The 16966-nt window shown below is 38.3% G+C and overlaps 1 protein-coding gene across 1 annotated transcript in view; it reads right to left on the bottom strand.

Moving 5' to 3' along the window:
* Nucleotides 1–16966, bottom strand: part of RNF150 (ring finger protein 150) — a 265783-nt gene that overhangs the window by 99409 nt on the left and 149408 nt on the right. The window contains exon 2 of the mRNA XM_070474825.1: nt 8369–8619. Coding sequence (XP_070330926.1) covers nt 8369–8619 — 251 coding nt within the window. The remainder of the gene's footprint in view (nt 1–8368; nt 8620–16966) is intronic.

Below are 16966 nucleotides of genomic sequence, written 5' to 3'. Positions count from 1 at the left end.
TACAGTATACTAACACATATATATGGACTTTAGAAAGATGGTAACGATAACCCTATATGCAAAACAGAAAAAGAGACTCAGATGTATAGAACAGACTTGTGGACTCTGGGAGAAGGCGAGGGTGGGATGTTTCAAGAGAACAGCATTGAAACATGTATATTATCTACGGTGAAACAGATCACCAGCCCAGGTTGGGTGCATGAGACAAGTGCTCGGGCCTGGTGCACTGGGAAGACCCAGAGGGATCGGGTGGAGAGGGAGGTGGGAGGGGGGACCGGGATGGGGAATACATGTAAATCCATGGCTAATTCATTTCAATGTATGACAAAAACCACTGCAATGATGTAAAGTAATTAGCCTCCAACTAATAAAAATAAATGGAAAAAAAAATATTGCCCTAATTTGATGCCCATCTGGCTTCTCCAACTCGCTCACTCCAGTCCAAACGCAACACCTGTTATCCTGATTCCTGCACAGTCCTCCAAGTGGGCTCATATCTGTGTTCACGTGTATTTCCTGTTGATGCCACTATAATGTATTGCCATGTGAAGGCAGAGTCCTTGTGTATGTATAATAATAAATGTGGAAAGGAACTTTTCTTATTTATAGACACAGAAACTTCTGGAAGCATAGAAATGGAAGTGCTAAGGCTTGTTTCCTCTGGGGAGAGCTAGAGGGAGGGAAGTTGACAAAGAGTCTGAAGCGGGGGTGGTGAACACTTACTTTTAAATGAACACTCTTATTTTTGCCTTTTTCTAAAAACAGTGTGCACACTGTTATTGTGAATTAAAACACACTGTTGCATGGGAAGGTATTTTCCAAGAATGCCAGGTTTTTTTCTCTGTAGTCTATTGATATGTCCTCCTTTCCCCATAACTCTGGAAAAATAATTCCATTTTATTTCAAACTGTGTCACCTGGGACACACAGCCCCTATCCAGACTTAACTATATGTGAGTTATGTAAGAACTTGCCTATTTATATTTGGGAGGGAAATACTATTTTCTAAGAGATGCTTTACCCATTAAAGACAACGCAGGCTGCGGTTTTTTTGAGCATGAGCCACCCATTCTCCTTGACTGGCCCTGCAATAAACCTTTTTGTATTCCAAAAAATGCAATCTTGTTAACAACTCTCTGATAACCTACATGCATTTTTTTCACTGGGTCCTTGCATCAAGCCTGTGGGGATTACCTATGGTCATTCCCAGTTTACATGTGAGGAAATCTAGACACAGAGAGGTAACGACCCAAACAAGATCACACCACTAGAAACTGCCAGAGCAAAGACTGCAGTCCAGACCCATCTGATTACAAAACTGTGTCTTTAACTATCACCACACACTAACCATCTTGGTACAGCTTCTTTAGGAAACATGCCACACCAGTCAAGTCTCCCTCTCCGTTTTAAGTCGTGGCCCTAATCCTCCAGGTCCTCATCTTAAAGATGCTGCAGTGACATTACTACCATAAAGAACATCTAGCAAATCTTACTCCATGGGAAGCAGCATTGAAATGATCTGAAAGGGCTAACGATCATGTAAGATGATGGTGACTTTCCTCTAAGTGTGACCTGCACCAAGCCAAGCAGAGACTGAGGTGTGCTGCTGGCTAATCCAAGTTCAGTCTCTCAATTACATACCAGAATGGCTAGATACTTCACCCATGTAACATTAATGCCTTTGATAGTCCATTTTAGACTGTGAGTCAGCATCTAACCTGAGAGTTACTCCTTCTGGAAGGGCCAATAATGTGTCAATAAAAATAAATGACTTCAGTTTACCTGATGCTTACTAAAGCTATAGCTTATATAGCTATAACTTTCTGTTGACTGGAATGAAGCACCTCCCATCAAAAGAGAAATATTTGCCTAAGGGAAATTAAAGATCCTTATTTCATTCATAAAAGGGCTAAAGTATGAGGTCTAGTTTGATCAAGAAATAGTGCTTTCAGCATGATCCAAATTCACAGAGTGAACCAAAGGTAACATCCTATAATTCAAGGAAAGCTAATAAAAAGGGAGCAGAGTGAAAACTTAAACCTCACCCACTTCATGCCTTCCATTCTAATTTACTTTTCACATATGTCACAGAGTACGCACATGTCAAGACAAAAATGCGATCTATACTTACCTGCACAAAGACAGCTAGCATAGGAAACAGTTACTCAATTAATTCAAGACTAAATGTTCCATCCTTGCCTCAACTTCCCAAAGACTGCTTGGATTATCTCCAGACTCAAAAAGATAGGGGTACCATCTCTATCATTGTTGGATCAGCTGGTAAGTATCTTTGTGATAACTGATTTATATTTGTACTGGTTTTTCAAAGGTAACCTTTAGGAACCAGTGGAAACTGAACTTATTTTTTGTTCCATATCTAGTTTCACTGCCTTGTGTCTGATTGGTAATGCATCCACTTAAATTCAAGAATATTTAGTAAAAGTATCAAAGTTGGAACTGTATGTAATGGTTATGGAATTTATATGATGGTAATAATGATACCATTCATTGAGAGCTCTGTAAGTGAGTAATTATGCTCAGGGACCTTAAAATATAAGACACATTAAGCCATTTAATCCTCACTATAACTAAAAAAAGAAAGCATATTCCTGTTTAGTTTAGAAAACTAAAGCATAAAGTAACTTGCTCACTTTTGTTAAGTGGTAGAACCTGACTACTATGTAGCTACTCAAAATCATGTTTTAGATATCACTTAATGATGGAGGAAATGCTCATCATTTAATTAAAAAAACCACACAAATTTAAATGTCCAACGTGTATCTGTATCTCAAGCATACATAACACACATATGATAACAATTTACTGAATATATGTATACATATGGAATTAAAAGTCTGGAAGGTAATGTTTGTAATTGTTAACAAGTCAGTAGGGTGATGGGTGATTTGTTTTCTTTTAGTATTTTTCTGACTGCCAAAATTTTTAGAACAAATATGCATCATTTTGAGAGTCAGAAAAAGCAATAAAAATGTTTAAAAAATTGTTCCAGGTTCTATAGAAAATTTAAACAGATGAGTTTTCATAAAATAAATAGAAAGTCAAAGAGCTGTCCTCCTAAAACAACTTTGAATTTATTGGCTTATCAAAAAATCTAAAACACGTTAGTGAAGTGAAAGTCGCTCAGTTGTGTCCGACTCTTTGTGACCCCATGGCCTATACAGTTTATGGAATTCTCCAGGCCAGAATACTGGAGTGGATAGTTTTTCCCTTCTCCAGTTGGACCTTCCCAACCCATGGATTGAACCCAGGTCTCCTGCATCGCAGGTGTATTCTTTACCAGTTGCACCACAAGGGAAGCCCAAGAATACTGGAGTGGGTAGTCTATCCCTTCTCCAGGGGATCTTCCCAACCCAGGGATCAAACCCAGGTCTCCCACATTGCAGGTGGATTCTTTACCAGTTGAGCCACAAGGGAAGCCCAAGAATACTGGAGTGAGTAGCCTATCCCTTCTCTAGGGGATCTTCCCAACCCAGGAATTGAACCGGGTTCTCCTACATTGCAGGCAGATTATTTACCAACTATCAGGGAAGCCCTATAATACATTAAGGAACAGCTATTCTAGCACTCTTTAAAATGTTCTATAATTAGACCATCCTACAGGACTTTCCAAGATGATGAAAATGTCCTATCTATGCCCTGCCATCCAGAAGCCACTGGAAATGTAGCTAGTATGACTGAGGAACACAAATTTAAATTTAATTTTATTACAATTAATTTAAATTTAAATAGTCACACATGGTTAGCGACTGCCATGTTGGACACTGCAACCCAACTACAGAAAATGGAGCAAAATTTCCAAATTCTTCTTATAACATCAGTAGCACCATTGCCTAACCATGATAAAATGTGAACTGTGACTTCTCTGGTGGCGCAGTGGATAAGAATCCGCCTGCCAATGCAGGGTACATGGGTTCGATCCCTGGTCCGGAAAGATCCCTTATGCCACAAAGCAGCTAAGGCTGGACATCACAAATACTGAGCCCGTGCTCTAGAGCCCATGAGTTGCAACGATTGAGCTTGCCTGCTGCAACTACTGAAGCCGGCGCTCCTAGAGCTGTGCTCCACAACAAGACAGGCCGCCACGATGAGAAGCCTGCAGCGAGAGGGCCGCAGCAGAGGAGCGCCCAGCTAGCTGCAACTAGAGAAGGTCTGCACAGAGCAACGAAGACCCAGCAGTCTCATCAATAAAAACACACCTAAAAAGCAAACTGCAGGCAAACTTCACATGTGACGATCAAGGTAACAAGTCAATAATGTGCTAAATAAGGTATGCACGAAACAATTCAGCACACATTAGAAGGTTAGCTATGTGCTGGAAATGCAAGACGGCTCAATATTGGGAAATCCATTAATTTAAACTACATTAATATTAAAAGATCAAAAGAGAAAAGTCAGAACTGTTGCTGTTGAAAGGCATTTGTTAAAATTAAAAATAGATTCCTGATTAAAACTCTGAATGAAAGAGGACTATGTTTACATTTACATAACATGTTAAATATATATCTCGACCTAGAAGACTGCAGGGGGAAAGAATAAAATTGAGAAATGATAAAAACAATCCATTAAATTCAGAATGCTCCCATAAGTACTGAATGAAGAGTGGTATGCTCACTATTACCACTATTACTTTAGTTGGCTCTAGACGCACAAGTCAGTGGAACCAGACAACAGAAGAAACAAGGTTGAAAATTTGAAAGAAGTAATAAATGATCAGTTGACTCCATATTATTAGTGTAATTCTGGTAAACTAATTCAAACAATTACAAACACTATAATGTACTGGTTAAGAGCGTATGTTCTGAAGCTGTGATATTGGTTCATTTGCTGTCTATTAAACAGTAACTAGCTGTGTGACCTTGGGCTAGTTATTTAAACTCTGTTTCCTTCTCTGTAAAATGGGGATAATAAAATTATCCACTATAAGGTTACTAAGAAGATTATGTATGTAAATATACAGACAGCTCATATAACATGCCGTATTTAATATATACTACATAATATCACTGTTAATATTAAGATAATAAATTTTAAATAAATTATTGAATACATAAATTACTAAATTATAATAATGTGCAAAATAAAAAAAATCAAAATCCTTCCCATATTAAAAAGGTTTCATTTCTAATTGCAACACACTGAACTAGGAATAAACATTTCTTATGTGCAGGATTAAATGAGGATATTTAAAATGCTATTAGGGAATAAAAAGAATAGTTGAATAAAGGGAAAACATATATCATTCTTGGATAGGAAGATTCAACATCATTAGGTTATAGATTCCTTCTAAATTATTCTATAAATTAAAAAACTAGCTTAAAGTGATTCTAAATTCATATAAAGATACACATGAAAAAAGTGAAGACAGAGCAATAAAAGAAGATTAGCATGAACAGATATGAGGCATATTATGGTGCTAAAATATTCAAAATAGTATGGTATCAGAATGTGAAGATACAGATTAAAGCTACATTTTATAGAGCATAGAAACAGAACCAAATACATATGGAGCTTTAATATATGCTAAATGGGGGAGGTTCTGCATATGAGAAGGAAAAGATTAATTATTCAATAAACACCAGTTACAAAAAGCAGTAGGCAATCTGAAAAAAAAAATAATGTTGGCGCTATACTTGATTCTTTAAATCAAAATAAGTTCTCTGTAGATTAGAGTTTTAATTGTGAAAGTGAAAAAAACAAAGCAGTGGATGAGATACTGTTTTTCTATAATCTTGGACTATGGAAGATCTTATTACACAAAACTTGGGAGCTATAAAAAATCGGTAGATTCAGTTATGTAATACCCCCAAATTTCTGCATGGCCCCAAACCCCAAAGATACATCAGAGACAATGATAAGTTTAGAGGAAAAACACGGAATCTGTAGCAGTCCCAAAGTTAACCACTCTGACCAGTAAAGAGCTTATACACATCAGTCAATGTGACCAACAACTCAACCAAAAAGTGGTCTAATAATATAAGCAGATACTTCATCCAAAAAAAACTAACTTTTTCTATTTAATGGAACTTGTGATCAGAAACATGTGATACCATTTTTATCTTATTAAATCACAAACAATAAAAAAAGCCATAACATTTATATGGTGAGGATACTGGAAACAGTGTTTGTTATTAGCATATCATTGTATGTGTTCGTATTTGCTGTTTAGTCCCTAAGTCGCGTCTGACTCTTTATGACCCCATGCACTATAGCGCACCAGGCTCCTTGGCTATGGGATTTTTCAGGCAAGAATACTCAAATGGCTTGCCATTTCCTGCTCCAGGGGATCTTCCTGGCCCTGGGATCAAACCCGCGTCTCCTTCATTGGCAGGCGGATTCTTCATCACTGAGCCACCAGGGAAGCCCCATATGTTAGTATAAGCAGTGTTAATATACTACTGCATGAATGTTGTTTATATTAGCGTCAGTATTACTATATTGCTGGTTCACGTATAAATGGGTTCAACCTTTCTGGCAGACAATTTGGCAGTATCTATTATAGTTTGAAGGCTTTCCTGGTGGCTCAGACGGTAAAGAATGCTCCTACAATGTGGGAGACCTGGATTCGATCCCTGGGTTGGGAAGATTCCCTGGAGAAGGGAATGGCAACCCAGTCCAGTATTCTTGCCTGGAGAATGCCATGGACAGAGGAGCCTGGTGGGTTACAGCCCATGGGGTCGCAAAGAGTAGGACATGACCGAGCGGCTAAGCACAGCATATTACAGTTTAAAATACACCTACCATTGCCCTAGCTATAAAACTTCCAGAATTTACCATGCAGATATACTCACAAATGGGCTGTGCCACATGCACATTTGTGTGTGTGTATGCTTCGTTTTGTTTTTTGGTAAGGGAAAACACATTCATTGATAGGAGCTGGCTAAATAAATGTAGCATATGCAGAAAATAAAACATTACACAGGCATATCTCGTTTTACTGTGCTTCACAGATATCGTGTATTTTATAAATTGAGGGCTTGTGGCAACCCTGCATTGAGCAAGTCTATCAGTGCTATTTTTCTGACAGCATTTGTTCTTTGTATCTCTGGGTTATATTTTGGAAATTCTCACAATGCTGCAAGAGTTTATTATTACTATATTTGCCATGGTAATATGTGGTCAGTAATCTTTGATGTTATTATTGCAAAAAGATTATGATGTGCTGAAGATTCAGATAATGGTTAGCATTTTAGCAGTATTTAAAATTAAGGTACGTACACTTTTTTGGATATAATGTTATGACTACAGTATAGTGTAAACATAATTTGATGTGCATTGGGAAACCAAAAAATTCCTGTCGACTTGCTTTACTGAGATATTTGCTTCATTGCAGCAGTCAGGGATCAAACCCACAGTATCTCCAAGGTCTGCCTATACAGTCATTAGAAATGAGAAGACAGTTTGGATTGAGTGTTGATAGGAATTAATCTCTAGGATGAAGTGAGAAATACTGGTACAGATTTATATGTGCTCTTATTTGTTTAAACACACACACATATACACACACACATAGGTGTTTGTAAGCACATAAGATTCCTTGTGTGAGAAGATATTCCAGAGAGAATAACTGCATAACTGAGGGACAGACATGGGAATGTAATTACTTTTCATTGCATACCATGTCGGGCTTCTCAGGCAGCTCAAATATCAAAGAAATCTGCCTGCAATGAGGGAGACCTGGGTTATACCTTTTGCATTTTATACTAAGAGTATGCTTTACCTGTTCCAAAATTTATTGCTTTTAAAATATTTTTATTTATCTATTTTTGTTTCTTTCTGTTCTCAAGGAGGAAATTCTCTTTCCACATTATGTTGATACAATTGACATAATCTTAGCTCCTGTCCTCTTCCCCCCCTTTATTTTGTGTCTGGTGGTTTAGTTGCCAAGTCATGTCTGATTCTTGCGACCCCATGGACTACAGCCAACCAGGCTCCTCTGTCCATGGGATTTCCCAGGCAAGAATACTGGAGTGGGTTGCCATTTCCTTCTCCAGGGGATCTTCCCAACTCAGGGATCGAACCCCAGTCTCCTGCATTGTAGGTTGACTCTTCACCAACTGAGCCACTGTCTAAACAGTAAATAACTGTCCCACAAATGAGCAACAGGAATGTGGGACAAAGTATCTCCATGTTACAGAACAATGTTAGCGAGACATTAAAATATGTATACCTGGAAAAGATCTGAAAACCTCTGCAGCAAATGTTAACAGTGTTTATCTTGAGTAGGGGCGTCGTAGGTACGTCTGGTTTTGGTCATGGTATTTTCTGTGAGCTCCAAAGTTTACACAATAATGTCTTACTTTGGTAATAATTTTTTAGAGTTTTTTCTTTTATAACTTTCTGCTACTCACCTGGTTCCTGTCCCTGGCATTTGCATATCGAAACCTCTGGATATAATAGAAGACCAGCCAGGCAAGGGAAATGATCATGAGGACGATGAAGGAGATGGATACGAACACAACCGAGGTGCGGCTCACGTATTTCTGCAAGTTCCGGGTCCCGATGGTGATGTACATGGTCACAGTGATGTTTCTCTCCAGCAGGCTTACTATCTCCCTCCCTTTGGGCTCAGGAATCATTATTGCCACGATGTCTTCCACACCTGTTGTGAGAGGACAAGTGTAAGGGGATGAGAGAAAGAAGATCACAGTAAAGTGTCTGAACAAAATACCACGCACCAAATCATGATACTTCCTTCAATGAGTCTATGCCAGACCAAATAGCCAGGTCTCATTCTCAGATCTAACAGCCAGAAGTGGAGTTGAATTTTCCTTTCTTCAGCTACTGTGGGATGCTGCTATCTTATATATGAGAAAAGAACCTAAACAAACTCATGTTTTTGGTACCAGCGAGGTCATGATCCTGCTCCTTTCTAGCTCCCAAAGGTGTTGTTGGCCTTGGTCTAGGAAAGATGGACCCTCCCAACCAGCCCAGTTTGCAGTTCTATGTTACATTTCACAATCCCTCCACAGAGGGGAAAAGGCACTTTGTGCCCCATGGCAAAGGATAAAATACCCAATTTTACACCATCTGTCTATGAGTTCTCTCCTTCCCCTTCACAGACAAAGGAGCTCTCAGTTACAGATTTCTATTAATCATTTCCAATACAGGCTTCTCCTACAGTATCCAAAGCAATCACAAAGCAGATTTTTCTTTTTATTAAAGTATAGTTGATTTATAATATTGTATTAATTTTAGGTACATAGCACAGTGAGTCAGAATTTTTGTAGCTTATATTCCATTGTGAGTTATTAACAAGAAAATGGCTATAATTCCCTGTGTTACACTATGTGTCTTTGTTGTTTATCTGTTTTATACATAATAATTAGTTAATCCCACACCCCTAATTTGTCCCTGCCCACTTCTGTCTCCCCTTTGAAACCACAAGTTTGTTTTCTATATCTGTGACTCTGTTTCTGCTAAAGAAGTTTTCTTAACAAGCTCTAATATGAGCTGCCAACATAAAATAACAGTCTCAGAATTAACTTCTGCTTTTTTTTTTTTTTACCTAATTCAATGTAAACAGCTTGTGTATCCTCAGGCCAAGCAAAGAGACGAGAGAGAGTACCGATCATTCCAGGACGGTTTGCTCTCCACTCTCAAATACTCTTACCGCAGAGCCCCTGTTATTGGACAGTTTGAAGCAAAAGTGGTACCTTTCTTCAGTCTGAGATATCTGGGTCATTTTCCCTTCTCTTTATGACACTCTGAGGCACAGCCTCTTGGTGAGGAGTTCAGAGGCCTCTGTAAGGGGTCTTTGGTAAGGATATAATATCAGCTCCAAATGAGCCAACTCAACTTGCCACTAGCGGCTCAGATGAGAATAACAACCCCGAGGTTAATTTTCAGGGAGCGCCTCAACTCCAATCCATCCTACAATGTTCTTCATGAGCCCCATTTCCACATGGAAGTGTCCTATTACTTGAGGTCACTGCAAATTAAACTGCAAACTTGCAATTAGGATGTAGGTTCTGGACAGAGTTAAACACCCCTTCAGCTGCTTACAGCTGGCCTCATCCATGCACTGAGGTCAGGCAGTGAGACAGAATTACCAGATTATATTTGTTTAGGGTGTTGCAAGTTTCTTAGAAGCTATTTAGGACTTTCCCTTGACCCGATCTCCAGGCAGTTTTTCCATCCTAAATTCCTTGATGGTATTTCACTTAGGCCAAATGAGTACTTTTAAAAGCTAGCTACATACAAAGGTGTCTATGTATGAGACATCAATTATGTGATTTTTTTAATTCCTAAAACCTTTGCACTGGCTCAACTGCAAAAATCACAAAACTACACAATGTTTAGATTTGGCCATTATTTCTGGGAATTATTGAAACCGATGGCTTAGATTTCAACTTTGCAGAATTTACTGACAATCCTGATGCTTGTTCTCTCGTCATGTTTACTCTGGCTAATGGCTGTATGTGGTCTGAGGTTTTGTGAGGAATTAAAGCTTCTGGCAGGTTTTTCCTCTTATAGAAATACGATCCTCTCTGCATACTGGACTAATCTGGCCTGGTGAAGTTCATCCCAGTACTGTAGCCACTTTGTAGATATTTAATCAGTGATAGATCATAAGTTTTCACTTGATTTTTTTTTTAATTTATATTTTTCAAGTTAGTCTATTCAAGGTTCCAGAATGAGACTATTTTTCTTTTTAAGATGAGGTCTCGGGATTATTTATATAAGACTTTGTATGCTCAGATTTTGGAGAATCCCATGGACAGAGAAGCCTGGCAGGCTACAGTCCATGGGGTCGCACAGAGTTGGACACGACTGAAGTTACTCAGCACTCATGCATGCTCAGATTTAGACCAATTTTACTCTTTTTTAGTAGTCAAATTTCATCAGTATATTCCCTTATGACTTCTAGTTTTGATTCTCTGCATAGGAAGCTCTCCTCCATCAAAGATGATAGAAATATTCATCTAAAATTTCTTTCAGCTATACTTTAAATGTAGTTCTACTTTTTACATTTCAAATCTTGAGCAATCTGAATGTAGTTCAATAACAACACTGCATTAAACATGATGGGCAGAGAGGAGACAGGTAGGATGTAATTTGTTTTTTTCCTAAATTCTCAGACATACTGGGGCCTATGTTTGGATTTTTTTCTTTACTGTAAGGTGGATCTATCTTTTGCTGACCTAATACCAGGCTCTTTTAGCTGTGAAGCTTTTAACATATTTACTATTCGGTAGCCTCTTTCCTCAGTTATTTACCTCCTTACAATATTCCTATTATCTATTTATATTGAGACCATTTAAAAAAGAGATACATCACAGAGCCTGACAGTGAAGAATTGGGCTTTGAAACTGGACAGTTTTTTTCAAACTTCAGTTCAGCATGTTAAAAATAGGTAAACAAATTTCGGATATCTGGAGAGTTTTAAATTACCCATCACCCACTTTCAGGACACAAGGAAACATCTTTTCTTCCTGTAAGGTATAATTTACTATTTTAAAGCACTTATTTTAAACTTAAGTGCTCAGTTACACTACCTGTGTTGTTTACCCCACTGCTGCACCTTTATGATATATGATATCTGCTTGAAAAGACTGAAAATGGAAGTGGTGCAGTTCTTTTCATCTAGACCTCAACCTTATTCATTTTCAATGTTTATAATGAATTTCTAGGGCCAATGCTTGTAAAAAATAGATTGGATTCTGAGATATTTCTCCCTGTACTTTAGGCTACTTATTGTGCATGGTAAACAGAGACACCGAAGGTATCCATTTATACCAATAGAAACAGTCATTAAGAATTTTGGCATTTAGGGTGTCTAAAGATGGTACAAAGGGACTTGATGAATTATTTGAGCAGTCTGAGCGATGCACAAAATCTGCTAGAGGACCTAATCTGTTCAAATGAGATGTGCGTACCAATATGGGTTTTCAGACAATTCCTAGATCTTTGCTTCATTTTGGAAGGTGCAGCCAGTGCATCTCCTAGAAACAGTACATTAAATGGAAGAAACAACATTAGGCGTTTTCAATTGAAATCATGAATAAGACAAGGATGAGCCAATCTTTAGGCCTTCCCAGGTGGCGCTAGTGGTAAAGAACCTGTCTGCCAATGCAGGAGACTTGAGCCATATAAACACTAGCCTTATATGAAGAAAACTATACAATAAAGTTTATTTGTATGGCTTTGAAATCTGAAGAAGCAGATTTCATTCCAATGGAAAAGGTTATTTAGTCCTATGCATTTAGTTTCCAAACACATGTGACCTTTAAAGTTACCCATTTGTAATCATTATTATTGTTATTGTTGCATTATGGTCAAGCAACATGTCTTGCTCTCTTTTTAACTTTTTATTTTCTACTGGGCTATAGCCAATTATCTCTCTTTGAGATTAAAGCTGATCTCAAAGATGCCACTTTCTTACTACCCATCAGCTTCCTCCTGACTTCCCTTCTGCTCTCACCACCTAGATCACATGGCCCAAAATTATAAGAACTCCTCTAAAAATACTCAATCCCCTTGCTCTTCCATTTCTCCACAGAAAGTGCCCTACAAAATTTGCTTTTTTCTATGCCCCCATTTCATCATGGGAACATGGCTAAGAGAAAAATCTCACCAGTCATCTGTTTTCACTTTAAATTTATGATCCCTTTTCTCGAATGAACCCCTCCCCCTCACCTTCCCTTCCTAAACCCCTGATGTCCACTTATCTGTTCTCTATCTCTGTAATTTTGTCATTTCTAGAATGTTACATAAATGGAATGATGCAGTATGTAACCATTTTGAGACTGGCTTTTGGCTTAGTTTTTTCACTCAGCTTAATGCAGAACATCCATTCTACTCTATTCTGAATCTGCTTTCCCTTTGTCTAAGTGATGACCTCATATCTTTATGTTTACATGCTCATATCTTTATAAGCTCATATCTTTATATGCTTCAGTTGTGTCTGACTCTTTGTGACCCTGTGGACTGTAGCCCACCAGGCTCCTCTGCCCAAGGGATTCTTCAGGCAAGAATACTGGAGTGGGTTGCCATGCCCTCCTCTTATATCTTTATTTTTTTATTTTTTTTTTTTTTATTTTTTTTTCCCATTTATTTTTATTAGTTGGAGGCTAATTACTTTACATCATTACAGTAGTTTTTGTCATACATTGAAATGAATTAGCCATGGATTTACATGTATTCCCCCTCCCCGTCCCCCCTCCCACCTCCCTCTCCACCCGATCCCTCTGGGTCTTCCCAGTGCACCAGGCCCGAGCACTTGTCTCATGCACCCAACCTGGGCTGGTGAACTGTTTCACCCTAGATAATATACATGTTTCAATGCTGTTCTCTTGAAACATCCCACCCTTGCCTTCTCCCAGAGTCCACAAGTCTGTTCTATACATCTGAGTCTCTTTTTCTGTTTTGCTCTTATATCTTTAATATCTCTCCTCATGTCTCCTATATGCTCCTTTCCACCCTCATTCTCTATTAGCAATTTTACTGCAGGATCATTGAGAAAAAATACACAGGGAAATATTCTGTCCAATTATTAAAGGAGGTAATTTATAGTGAAGAATGTTAGCACAGGGTCTGCCATATAAAACGGCAATACAGATGGTAGGTTTTATTAGTGTCACTATTGTCTTTCTCATTGGAAAAGACCCTGATGCTGGGAAAGATTGAAGGAGGGAGGAGAAGGGAACGACAGAGGATGAGATGGTTGGATGGCATCACTGACTCAATGGACATCAATTTGAGCAAGCTCTGGGAGTTGGTGATGGACAGGGAAGCCTGGCGTGCTGCAGTCCATGGGGTCACAGTCAGACATGACAGAGCAACTGAACTGAATTAATTGTCTTACCACTGCCAAATATATCCTGAAACTCATGTATCCTTCCTGAAACCTGTGTATTTCTACACTTGCTGGGAATGGGAAAGATGTTGTCTGGACCACAGTCTTAATCTAGACAATAAAAATAGTTTTCAGGGGATAAAGGCAAATTCACAAGAGGACAACTTTAGGAGTATAGAAATGGATCATTCAGGAATCAAAGTGATAACCTATAGTGCAAACTGGCTGACATGATTTCTCCAGAAACCCTCTTGGTTAAAAATAGTAAAGGTTCATCCAAGTAGTTGAGTAGAAACTGGTCATTTGTACTTACTAATGGACTGCAAGGAGATCCAACCAGTTCATTCTAAAGGAAATCAGCCCTGGGTGTTCATTGGAAGGACTGATGTTGAAGCTGAAACTCCAATACTTTGGCCACCTGATGCGAAGACCTGACTCATCTGAAAAGACCCTGATGCTGGGAGGGATTGGGGGCGGGAGGAGAAGGGGACTCAGTCCTGGGTGTTCATTGGGAGGACTGATGTTGAAGCTGAAACTCCAATATTTTGGCCACCTGATGCGAAGACCTGACTCATCTGAAAAGACCCTGATGCTGGGAGGGATTGGGGGCGGGAGGAGAAGGGGACAACAGAGGATGAGATGGCTGGATGGCATCACTGACTCGATGGAGATGAGTCTGAGTGAACTCCAGGAGTTGGTGATGGACAGGGAGGCCTGGCGTGCTGCGATTCATGGGGTCGCAAAGAGTTGGACACGACTGAGCGACTGAACTGAACTGAACTGAAAATTTTTGGAAGTTTCACACACATGATTTCATACAATCACATAGTAACACCCTCCACACCAACCCCCAGCCCCGTACTGCCCCTCCTTCCTCCCCTCTCCCCATGGGTAACCACTAACTTGTTCTGTCTGTGAGTCTGCTCTTTTTTCATTTAACTCTAAAGTGCACTTTAATTATGCGCCAGATCCCTAAGTGGAGATGTGCCATTACACTTAGAGGGACTCCATAACAACTAACTTTTATGAAGTAAAAAGAAATCTTTAAAGGAGATGCTAACAACAGCCAACTTTCTTTTCTTTGGAAAAGCTCTAGTAATGAACGCACTGATGTTAGTTCCTCAGCTATGTCTGAGATGATCAGTGACTCGCATTTTTAAAAATATTCATATTTTCCCCCTAATTTACAAGTGTGCAGAATTTTCTGTGAATTTGTAATAACCGTAGGGGGAGTGATGAATATAAAATAAGGTATTTTATTTATAGCCCACCTGTAAGTATTTTCATAGAACAGTCAGCACATCAGACTCAAAATAACTTACTTCTAGTTTTTGTGAGAATTTTAAACAGTTAAAAGTGACAGAGTCCACGCTGACATAAAATAAATTGTAGAATACTAAATTGATTTATACAATAATTCAATTTTTATTGGAACCAATAATAATGCTGAGAGAACCTTTTGTTTACATATAAAATGTTTTAAGTTCTAATTTTAGTTTGGGCAAAAACGAATATACCTATAAGTCTCATTAACAAGAGGAATAATGGAATTACAGGAGAGGAGATTACAAGAAATCAAAACTCCCTAGCATTATCTCTTCCTAGCAATCTAATCAATGAAATTAACTAGAAGAATCATTCACTGTAACTCCTAGCTGGGTGACCTTGGAAGATTTACTAAATCCTCAAGCTTCAGGTTTTCTCCAAGACTCTAATAGTAAATGTACCTAATCCAAATGGTAGTAAGAATTAAATGAGATATTGAATATAAAGAACCCAGAGTATAGTGTTTAGTAAATATTGTTATTATTATCATGAATATCATCTTTCAAATAATTATTTTAAACATTCCAGATAGTTGCATTTAGACCAGAGAAGCCAAGTAGGCATGAGAAGGAACACACCAACCTTGGCTTCCACTGGGGCCCAGAAACAAAGGATGAGCTTCTTGACAACCTAAAGTACCTGGATACTACAGGGACCCCTCGAAACAGCTGAGGCCATTGAGGCCCATGCTGAGCAAATCCCCATTTATGCAACATGGAAGGATGAACTTTCCACCTCACACTGGTCAATGCAAGGAAACTACAGCATTTAAATTAAAAAAATTAATCTTTGAAGGAAAAAATAAACATACCTGGGTTAACAATTAGCAATTCATGGCCCAACTCATGTTGCTCTCTTAAAGTAGTGAAAAATAAAAATTGGATAATTTTTAGTTTGAAACAGTCACATAATCAACACAAACATGGATCTGAGTTTTGTTCTGCTTTGAACTACTGGGAAAAGTCACATCAATTATACCTCACTAGACTATTTTTAACAATGCACGGCCAGAACTTACAATTGACATTATATTATCTATCATATTATCATGGATCATATTATCATATTATCTTGGATGTACTGAACTTCTAGATATTTATTTTCTGAACTGTTACATAGAATAGAGAAAGATACATGAGTCATAACTTTTCATAATTTTTCATGTTTGGTAGAAATGACCCTGGAATTCTCAATTCATTGCATAATTATTCAATCCCTCATTATTTTACTCGATTCATCTCTAGTTCCTTTTTAGTATCCTCCAAAGTTGTTTTAAGTAGTTTCTGAAAATTAGAAGTGAAAGTTTCCTTTATTAAAAGTTCATATTGGAAAATCCGCTGTGTAAGCAATTAAAGCTTATTAGTTTTGGTTTCTAGAAGCTGGGGGTCCCCACAGAGCTTTCCCTATGGTAAGATGACATGGACTACAAATTCAACAAATAATATTAAGGTCAGTTAAGAGACCAATTATTAATATATTGAGAAAACATATAAAAAATGACAGAACTTGATGATATACCTTGGTGGATAGTAAACAGCTTCTCATAGCCCAAGCTCCAAAATGGAAAACAATGCATATCCTTTGGTTGGACCCATAAATTCGAGCAACTGGTTGTGACAGACACTGGTATGAGATGATTCTAGACTAATAGGAAAGTGAATGAAGTTTATAAGGCTCCTTGGTCTTCATGCCTCTATCAGTAGATCTCAGGACAGGGGGAAAGTGGGTACATTTAACATGATGTCAGGTCTAGGAAGGGGAAAAGAGTTGGGAAATTCAGTATGAACTTTGAGACAGCTCCACAGATCTGAAATACATTCTACAT

Source organism: Odocoileus virginianus, chromosome 12, assembly GCF_023699985.2.
Source record: "Odocoileus virginianus isolate 20LAN1187 ecotype Illinois chromosome 12, Ovbor_1.2, whole genome shotgun sequence".
Lineage (NCBI taxonomy): Eukaryota > Metazoa > Chordata > Mammalia > Artiodactyla > Cervidae > Odocoileus > Odocoileus virginianus.
The sequence above is the reverse complement of the archived record's forward strand: the minus strand, read 5'-3'. Positions and strand labels throughout refer to the sequence as shown.